A 10227-nucleotide genomic window follows, 5' to 3' on the forward strand; every position below is an offset into this window, starting at 1 on the left:
TTTCGATTTTCAGTCATGTCTAGACCATACAGAATCAAACGGGGAGTCACGCAGAGCACCGGGCTGAATCCCAGCCCAGCAACCCATCAGAAGCTGGAGGATACAGAATCCAGACTACCAGTTTCCAAATTTAAGTGTCCCATTTCTCAGCACCCTAGAAGCATTTACTAGCAGGATGAAAAGGGTGTCAAAATCAAAACAAATGTGAAATCTTCTCCAGGACCTTGCAGCAATCTTCCTGAAAGTGCCTATGAACTGAAGAGGTTTAAAAATGTTTCCTGAATGTGAAGACCAGAAGGTTGCCAAGCAAAGAAAGGGCTGCACCCTGCACTCTGACATGAGAAAGTGTACTCTGCTGCTGAGACAGCCTCTTATCACCTTGTGGCTTCTGGATTATGTTCAAAATCTGGCTTTCTTTGGCAATGGTGTTCCTGGAAGTGATACTATGATTCTCAAACAAATTGCTTTTGCAGACAAGTTTCTTCAAAAGAAGTGCCATGGAAGGAGACAAAGAAAAAGACAAAGCGTCTTTCATACCAGCTCCTTCTTATAGCCAACCAAGAGCAACATTTCTGCTTTGCTCATACATTCAGCTGGCCATGACATCTGAACCTACCTCCAAACAGAGGAGTCTGAGAAGCAAGAGACGAGAGCCATGTATCGCTAACAGAACTATTCCTACCGCTTGCAGAGAACGCTTGGCATCTGTTGGGAACTTTGGGAACTGAAGCATTTGAGAGGCCATTTATAAAACTACAATTGTGACGTGTGGCCGGCTGCTATCTTCTAGTTATGACATGGACTGCTGGAGAACAGCGTTACATTCAGTGATGACACTGGTACATCAATGAAGCGGCAACTCCCCATCAGTCCTACTTAGAGCTAAAGACACGGGTATTTTCCAGACCAATAACGTAAGCAGAAAGGCTAGCTGAAGCACCCCAAAAGCTGGCAGATTATCGCTCCAGGACACAGTCTCAACTTCAAAGAGAACACAGAAACTAAACTCCATCCTTCCCAAGATTTGGGACATAAAAGCACTTTCTGGGCATAAGGATGCTTCCTACATCCCTGCCCTTCCACAGGACAGTAACCAGAAGGCACTCCAGAATCCAGAATTATTAGTTTGTTTTTTTTTTTGTGATGGGATTGTATCCGTCCCTGTTGGGGGAAACAACCAATTCCACCCAAATCTGCTGATAACACTTGCCAAAACCAGTACTAGAGCTGGCAGGTTGCTTCAAAAAATCAACATGAGAAGAGTTAGAAGCTGCAAGTAGTGAATTTCAGAGAATCAACAGACAAAAGCATCACTGCTAGAACCAAGCAAGCTGACGGCAATCTTCCAGGAGTGTTTTGCAGTTCCTGTCAACAAGCTCAGGCAGAAAAAAAAAAAAATCCCTGCCCAAAGGCAATCCTCTCTGTCTTTCAAAGACAGAGAAAACATCCCAACATCAAATGAAAGAATTGATGTTATCACAGTCTGACCATAGCTGAGTAAAAAGGATACTATCCCCAGACTATTCCCTATCGTTCATCCTCGTTACTCTCTGCACAGTTTTTTACTCCTTCAGCTCTGCTAACCATGTACACCATTAACTTGATCAGTCAACATAAGCCCAGTTAATTCAAACGCTTTCAATAGTCAGCTTTGCTTTCTTTCCTTTTTATAAACTCAGGTATTCTTGACAAAACCAGCCTGACCAGCAGTTACCTGTACAGCTATGTCAGTGGATACAAGGGTATGGATCCTCCCTCAAAGAGGCAGCGATTAATAGCTATGAAGGCAGTCACTTTTTAACCCAGTTTTGCTGCAGGCAGAACACCATGTCTGACTGCAGCCAAACAGTTGCTTAATCGGACTGTAGGTTTCCCAGGGGACTTCCACTAGGCAGGACATTCATCTGCGGCTAGAGACAAGCAGCTTTTCTTGCCTTCATTCACTGCCCTTATCTAGATCAGCACATGTATCCTGTCATATTCGAGTCCGGCTCTTAACAACACAGAGGTTTCAGTATTATTATTTACTAAATAGTAACAAATGAGCATGAATCTGGTAATAGTATTTTAGCAAATTTGTCCCGCATGACTGAACGGAGTCATATTTTTCGATAAGGTTTTGATTAAACTCACCTCTGGCAAACAGAACTCGGGCACAGAGTCTACGAACACATGGCCAGAGCACTCCTTTAGTTCCTGTGAGAGAAGCACATCAGTAGACAAGAGATGACACACACAAATACAACCCAGTGTTATACATGAGGGTGTACTCCAACAGAGTGGATTTTGCTATTTCAATCCCTTTTCTTTATTATAGGCAATTCCCAGCCCTTTACTACATGAAGTTTATTCCCCTTCCAGACACCATTTGCTATAAGCAGATCTGCCAAGATTGCTTTCCTGTGAGATGGGGCTGCTTGGTACTTCAGGGGATCAGGACCTCGTTTGGAGGAACAGAGAGAACACTTTTGTAGATAAGAAAAGAGACCCTGGGCAACCATTAGCTGGTTTTGATGGGGCTATGAAGGGAGCAGTGAAAGAGCTGATGCTGTCCTGCGAGGCCGAGTTTTCTCTGCTCCTCCAGCTGCAGGTGTGTTGGCTGGGAAATCCTTAATGACAAAAGTTGACTTTGTTTATGAGAATCAGAGGTAAAGTATGACCTGAAAAGGGGGTTGTGTAGACCTTTTTTTAGAACTGGAGCTTTCCCGACCTGGAAAGTCTGCACAGCACTTTACTAGTGCCCTGAGTACCTTATGAGTTTGGAATCTAGTTCTTGTTCCCAATAACATCAAACTTTCTCCATCTTACTCCGAGCAGGATATAATCTTTTTCCCTCATCCCAGCGTACTTTACCAAACATCTTTTAGGGATCTAAGCTCCCTGTGGCACTTCTTGTTAGATTTATCTCTACTGGATCTCTGATTCTCTATTTTCTTCCTCCTTTTCCTTATGATGCCAAGGCTGACTCATCAGAAATCTTTGTCAAATGAACAGTCACATTCTTCAGGATTATGTACGGAAAAGAACATAACAATAATATTCTCTAATTTAATCCTAACACACCTCACAGGCTACCTGTCACCTAGACTTTGCCATCTTTTGCAGATACTTCTCTTGCTTGTCCCAAAAGCAAGTGGTCTCAGCCAGCTTCAGATGACAGAATTAAAGATTGAATCCAATTCTTAATAATTACAGTGCACCTGCCAACTAATAACGAATGAGCAATTACATCTAGTGGCAGAAGTCTCCTAACCTCATCTCAAGGGAGTTCAAAATGATTAAAACTAGATCACAGTGAATTTCAATGCCTCTCCAGGACTTAAGTTTTATAACCGCCATCCAGAAAGTGCAGTAACAGAAATGTCCACCCGACATGATAAAACATCCTCCTTTGACTCCTTTCCCCTCCTTTTTCCAGCATGGGTCAAAGTATTTGCCATTCCAAGCAGTTACAATGGTCAAGGTGAAAGAAAGAGATGCTGCCTTTGAATTTCTAAAACATGTTTTCCATTGACACTGCACTAGCTTGAAGATTCTCCTGCGCATATACTGTAGCAGCAGATCCACAGAAATGTAAATACATCACGTAAAAAGTTACTGACAGCCTATCGGTTCTTTGGACAGAATACAGTCTGCACGGGGTCTGCTATGATTTGAGTGTAGAAGATACAGAGACAGCCAGGTATTTTTGAAGGTCATGGGCTCTGAAGGGACACAAGGCTGGGTTTTAGGAGAAATGAATTCCAGGGAATTCAAGCTGGGCAACTCCATTTCTGTCGCTGAGCCTCTGTAGCTCTGCAATTCCCAGTTAGCATGTGGTCTGAATAGAGTTGCTACTATTTTACTAACAGAAGTGCTGCCTATCCAGTTTCTTTTGTTTCCAATGAGAAGAAAAGTCATGTCTTTAATCTGTGATCTTCAGCTCCCTTGCTGTAAAAATCAGATCAACCAGTTTTGTCCATCTTAAAGTCCCCTACAAAAGCACCTATTATTACTGTTTTCCCTTTAATGTTCAAATAGTTGRAGAACAGTCTATTAAAACAGTACTTGCTCTACTGATATCTATTGCTACATACATCTGAAATGTATCTGCCTATTTTACTAACATCTGACATATTTTTGTGTTCATTGTCCCTCTATAGCAGATCAAGCTGCATGCTGCAGTGTCTACTTTCGGTTGAAGTCCCAGATAAATTCCGGCTACAAAACTAATGTAATGAAAAGAGGGGGAAAAAAGAAAGATTCTGTGTCTCTGGTGCAGCTGGGTAAGGCCTGTGTCTTAGAATTAGGAGTCTGAAGATAAAATCCTCCCCGCTATGTCCAGTGGCAGAACACATGTTGACTTCAACAGAGGCCAAAGACACGCTTTTCCTTTGTCCCAGGCCTCCCATGGGCAAACCATTCACTTTCTCTTCGTTTTCCTATCTGAAAAAGGAGATGATACTAACCTAATTTACAAGTAAGCTATGAAGTTTTAGTGTCAGAAAAATGAGATTGTTGGATAAAAGGCACCATACAAAGGCAAAGTGCTATTATTTATGGAGCTCTGTGAAATAAGAAAATATTCATACTGACAATTTCTGCATTTTAAAAGGATTTTTTAAAAAGCTAGGCTACCTCTGAAGACTGAAAGCCTCGGAGTCGCTATTAGCATTTTGTTTCAAAAGGTTCTGCTCTACAAGGACATCATGGCTGATAACGGTAYACACAGAAAACTTTGCAATGAGTCGGCATGGAATTATTGTTCCTATAGTGCAAACTTCAAACCTGTCAGATGGCTTTTTACAAGGCAAGAAAATTCTAACCATCAGTATATTACCTTGTCCAGAAATGTGCTTCCATCTTTCAAAACCCAACCAGGAAGTTTCGACAGCCTGGGGCTGCAGAAAGAGAGAAAAAAAAATACGGCAATATGAATTATATCATTATTACTCATTAAGCACAGACCTTGTATTTGGTGTCATACAGGAAGAGAACACCATCTCTGTGCCCTGGAACTAACAATCTCAATAAAATAGACAGACAGCTTCACCATGCTTAAGTGTTCACTGAAATGACTTTTACAAATCATGATTATGACATTTATACGTAAAAAGAATAAGAGGAGGACACATGTAGGAAGTTTGATTTTAGTCATTTACAGTGACAGTTTCAAAAATGCTCAGTGTTGTCCCTGTGATGAAACTGGCTGTATAAATGGAAGCAAGGCCAGCACAACACTGAGTGCATTTGAAAGCTCTATGCCTGAAACAATAAAAAAGCACTGTAAAACCAAAGCTGCTTTGGGATGGAAGATGACAGGCAAACACGCACATAAGGCACTAAGCAATGGCAAGGAAAGACGAACACTCTGGCCTAGGTCATTTAGAGACACTAGGGTAGCAATTACATCCAAATAAACCATGGCTTCATGCTCAGGTCTCACTCTGAAGACCCATACTGGCTGCTGTACAATGTGTTCACCTGTGTTGGAAGGACAAAGGAGCAACTAGGTTCTGCCGTGAAATGCATGTTTTAAGCTGAGAGGGCTGGTAACAGTCAGCAACTGCAGGGGTAACAGCCTTTTCTTTTTTTTCCCTTTGTTTTAAACGCTAATAAAGAAACTTCAAGGGTGACACTATAACCCACAGTTTACAGAAGGAACTTCTGCAGCATCTCCTGCTACCATACCTTAGGGACTATTAATACTTCATTGTGACACCCAATTTTTGCATGAGCCTATAACTTAGCTGTACATCACTGTCTGCACAGATTTAAGCATATCCACAGAAATCCAGAAATGAAAAAGTGAAGGAAACAAAATTAAGAGAATCGAACTCACCTGGAATCAAGCCCTGCAACAACTTCAGATTTTGAGACAGAACCTGAGAACCTGGCTGCAATGAAATCTGCAAGTGCTTTCCACTAAACTCTGTAGAGAGGTAGCAAATCATCTGCTAAAAGGGCATTCAAACTAAGATCTTGAAAAGAGGAGGCAATTCAATGGCTCAGAGGAATGTTGTGTTCAGATTAACMTCAGTATGAAAGAACTACCCCGACTGGCACTCCAAAAAATCACAAGGAAGGAAAAAAGGAAGTTGAAACTGAAGAATTGAAGACAGAAGATAAGTAAGAGCAGGAGGATGCATGATCAAGAAGCAGCAGGTGAGGCTATGCTAGAGAAGTGCAAATCACTTTTGAGGACAAAAAGCAATTCTGAAAAAGTCTGGTCATAGAAAAGATGAGGTGGCTAAACGTACCCCCACTGACACGTTCAAAAGCACAATTTAAGTGCAGTGTTTTGGAGACAGAGGGGTTTGAGGAAAGTTTGTGTGGAACGAGCAAAAGAGCTAAGTGAAAAGCTGAGAGAAAGCAAGAACAAACCACTCTGATGTGCAACAGCTTTGACAGATGAGAGAGGAGAGGAAAGAAATGTTGGTTGGAAGGGACCTCTAAAGATCACTAGTCCAATGTCTCACTCCAAGCTAACACTTGACTACACCAGCCATGATTTTGTCTAGCTGAGTCTTGCAAACCCTGGAGGCAGAGATTCCAGAGCCTCTCTGGGGATCTGTGAAAGTGCTTTCACAACACTTTATCACTAGGAGGGTAATGTCCAACCTGAGCATCTCAAGGCACAGATTGTGGCCGCTCTGCATATTATACTGTCTGCCACTGTTGAGAAGAGCTTGGCTCTGCYGTCTTTGTAACTTCCTTTCAAGTAGATGTAAGCCGCTATTAGCACATCCCTTGCCTTCTCTCTGCCACAGTAAACAAGCCCAGCTCCCTCAAACTCTCCTTGAAGTCATGGGCTCTAGACCCCTGATCATCTTGGAGCCTCCCGAATGCCCTCTCTAGTTTCTAACATCCCTCTTGAACTGGGAACGCAAACCTGGACCCCRCATCCCTTGCGTGGTCTCAACAACATGAGACAGAGGGGAATAAACTTTCTTTGATGCGCTGGCCATATTCCTCCTAATTTAGTCCAGTGTGTTTTGCSGTATTCATGGTGAGAGAGCACCACTGACTTCTATGAAACCTGGCATCCACATCCTCTTGTCAAGAGAAGCAAAAATTAGGAGATGGGTCTGCAGAGTGTGGGTGAAAGTGGAGCAAGCGACACAGGGAAGAAAGGACTCTTTACCTTGAAGCCAAGGTGTAACAGTTTCTGCAGACATGGTTTTGACATTGTAATGGACTGATTGATTAATCCAAAATAGCTAGAACTGTCACATAAATAATGTGAGCAAGCGTGTCACTGCTAGACAGGAAAGGTTAAGAGCTTCCCACATGTTCAATTTACCACCTTGCATTTGACTTTGGTATAAGGGAGAAAATTCCAGTTGACAAACTTGCTCTAAAGTACATGAACTGGCATGAAGYGTTTGGCAACTGCAGGTATTTTGCACATGTACCATGGGCTGGTGAGAACARGGACTGCAATTTCTGGGACAAGGTGGAATCTAAATACCTTTTGATGGGCCTTTTTTGAAGAGCAAAGAACTCCTTTAATGAGACAAACACTACAGCACTTTCCTCTCTCATAGATTAAAGCACAGGTTCTCAAAATGTTTGCTCAAGGAGAGTCCCATGCCAGRCAGGACACAGGCTCTAGCTGCATAGCAAAGATCCTCTGTAATGTTATACCTTTACGTTCCACAGAGGTTAAAATTAGGGCACCTTTGCAGACACCATACAGAGGCTTTGCAGGACCAAGTGGTTCCTTGGTYCAACTTTGGGGATCTCTGGTTTAAAAACAGCAGAGAGAAGCATAGTTCTCTCTCACCGAGGTCAAGGTTTCAAGTGCGTCCACCTAAGCCTCGCTGCAAGAGGAAACATTCCTGACTGTAAGAGGAAACAGCTGTTAATAGCCTAAGATCTGAGACCTATGTTCAAGCTCTTGCTCTGCTACAAGCTTCATGCAAGACCTCAGGTAGTCAGTCCTGTCTTTAGTCTCTCATCTGGAAACCGATGATAATGTCAGCTCTCAATCACCCAGTCACATTGTGTTGATAACAMACATTTGAGTTTAAGATGTGTTCAGGCCTCCTGGTAATAGAAACCAGATATATAATGGCACTAATGTAAGTACTACAGAGAGATAAGGACTTTTTAGCAACAGCCGCATTCTTCCTCGAGTTTCTAACACATTTCTATAACTCCCCGCAGCACATCTGTTTTGTAGAGTACTGAAGAGATCAATTACTTGCCCAAGTCCACGTGCTTAGGACAACTCTTGCTGTAAGGGGTGTTCAATCACTTTACCGACAAGATTGATTGGATTTAAATCCAACTGTTTGCTCCCATTCCACTGGGCCATCAGGGGTCAAATCTGACATCCTTCCTTATTGAGTTTGAGTCATTTTAGTGCAGACATTCTGGAGGTACTGAGGGAATTCCAGGTTGTGACCTGCAATTTGGCTGCTCATTCCCAGGGTCTGCTATTAGCAGACAAAGTTAGCATAACCCCAGGGAGCATTGATGCCTGCCCTCTAAAGAACCTGTTAAGTCTTTGTTCGATCACCTAATTTTTCTACTTGTTCCTCTCTCAGTTTCCTTTTCGGGGGCGGGGAGGGGAGGCAGGAGGAAGGGAAGAGCCACTGGATGGAAGCGGGGGGGAGGTAATGCAAGGCAGCTCTGGCTGTACCTGGATTTCTCAAATTTTTTGGAACCTTTCAAAATTTACTACTGCCCCAAAATTTTGTTGTTAGCAAATACATTCTGGAAAGGGACAAAAATCAACTATCACACTGATTTGTCTTGAGGTACCTGTTGCCTTCTCTATACCAGATCTGGAGCTCCACGTCTCGCAGAACAATGCGTTTGTTGTCTGTTCTTTTCATCTCCAAGAAGAAACAATTCATAGGAGGTGCTAGACAACTGCTTTAACCTCATTTGGTTTAGGTCAGTTATGGAACTCCCTTTGCAATCATAACTTCTCCTCCCTTCCACCCAAAGCCTCCCCTGAGTCCAGAACATGCCTCACTTGTTTTCTTGTGGATCAAGGATACCAAATGGCATTTGTGAAAACTCCTACTAGCTTCCCATCATCAAAGAGTTACTCATATCCACCTCCCCAAGCCACAATTTTTGTAACTTGTTCCATCTTATGCAAGAGAGAAGCCACTTTAATTGAACTTCCAAATCCAGCTACAAATCCAGGAAGAGACTATGCTGCAGTTGTGGCATAGAAGGAGCCTTGATTTCAGGATTCAGTTCTAGGCTCCATTCCTTCTGGGATTCTGGGCAAACAGGATAATTTCACTGCTGTTCCATTCCTGTGCCCAGCTGCACTGCCCTTTCATTTATTTAAGTTTTAAAAGGGGACAATTATGCCATCCAGTTGGCTGACGAGGACCGTTAAGTGCCATTTTTCTTTGCATTGGTCCATGCTCTGAAGAAAAAGCCCGAGCAGATGGTGGTTAAACACTGCTTACTGGGCTCCATCCACTCCATCTCAGTTACCCATTTATCTCATCTTGCATGAAGAAGCCAGAAAGATGACAGATATGTGACCTCACTTGTGCTGAGCAGTTGCAGCAATACTTTACTGAAGCTTAGAATAAATTATCTAGAAAAACCAATCAATAAATCCATAAAATGTCTTCCGTCTACTGAGCCAAAGGACGTTATTTTGATAAAGAGAATTTTTAAGTGAACAAAGTCTATTTATGATATCAGATGATGCTGTTCATTTGTACTCATCCGCTCCCTCCTCCCAAWACACCATTTCACGCAAAGCACTCCAACTGCAACCCAAGAAGACACGGACTAAGTGCTTACAGGCCGCAGAACATACCTCTGAACCAGCGGCAACGGGAGGAAATTGAGGGTAGAGGTCATATCCAGCCCGCAATCCAACATGATGGTGGTGGATTTGAACTTGAGTACATTGCATGGTAAGGTTGGATGTCCTGAGAGGCAGTACTGAAAGAAGAATATAAGAATGAGTTAACCATGATCTTTATCAACCCTGAAAATGGTCTTTTTTCCTGATTTTTAAACAAGAGGTAGTTTCATGAGCACCAAAATGAAATCTGGTTTTCCACGAATTTGTCTCACAGCTGTGCGTGTTCATTGAAGTTTTCTCCATGCCAGGGTATYAAGATGCCGATTTTCTTCAGCCCAGGTTTTCTGATCCTTAACAAGGGATGAGAAAACGATATAGATCCTCTCCCTATTTTAGGACACATAAAGAGTCTCCCTCCTCCAACACCACCTATTTTTACAAAACTCCTATGAAATTAG

At 42.5% G+C, this 10227-nt stretch overlaps 1 protein-coding gene across 3 annotated transcripts in view; it reads right to left on the reverse strand.

The window, feature by feature from the left end:
• Positions 1-9915, reverse strand: part of INTS9 (integrator complex subunit 9) — a 67684-nt gene extending 57769 nt beyond the window's left edge. For 2 of the 3 annotated variants that reach the window (XM_026066965.1, XM_026066966.1), the window contains exons 1-3: positions 9779-9901; positions 4820-4880; positions 2134-2196 (exon numbers count right to left, since the gene is read on the reverse strand). In XM_026066965.1, coding sequence (XP_025922750.1) covers positions 2134-2196; positions 4820-4880; positions 9779-9843 — 189 coding nt within the window. In that variant the 5' untranslated portion in view covers positions 9844-9901. Of the gene's footprint in view, positions 1-2133; positions 2197-4819; positions 4881-9778 lie in introns of all 3 variants that reach the window. The other variant, XM_026066967.1, reaches the window with a different exon arrangement.
• Positions 9916-10227: the final 312 nt, after the last annotated feature.

Source organism: Apteryx rowi, unplaced genomic scaffold (assembly GCF_003343035.1).
Source record: "Apteryx rowi isolate R43461 unplaced genomic scaffold, aptRow1 scaffold_251, whole genome shotgun sequence".
In the NCBI taxonomy this organism is placed as follows: Eukaryota; Metazoa; Chordata; class Aves; order Apterygiformes; family Apterygidae; genus Apteryx; species Apteryx rowi.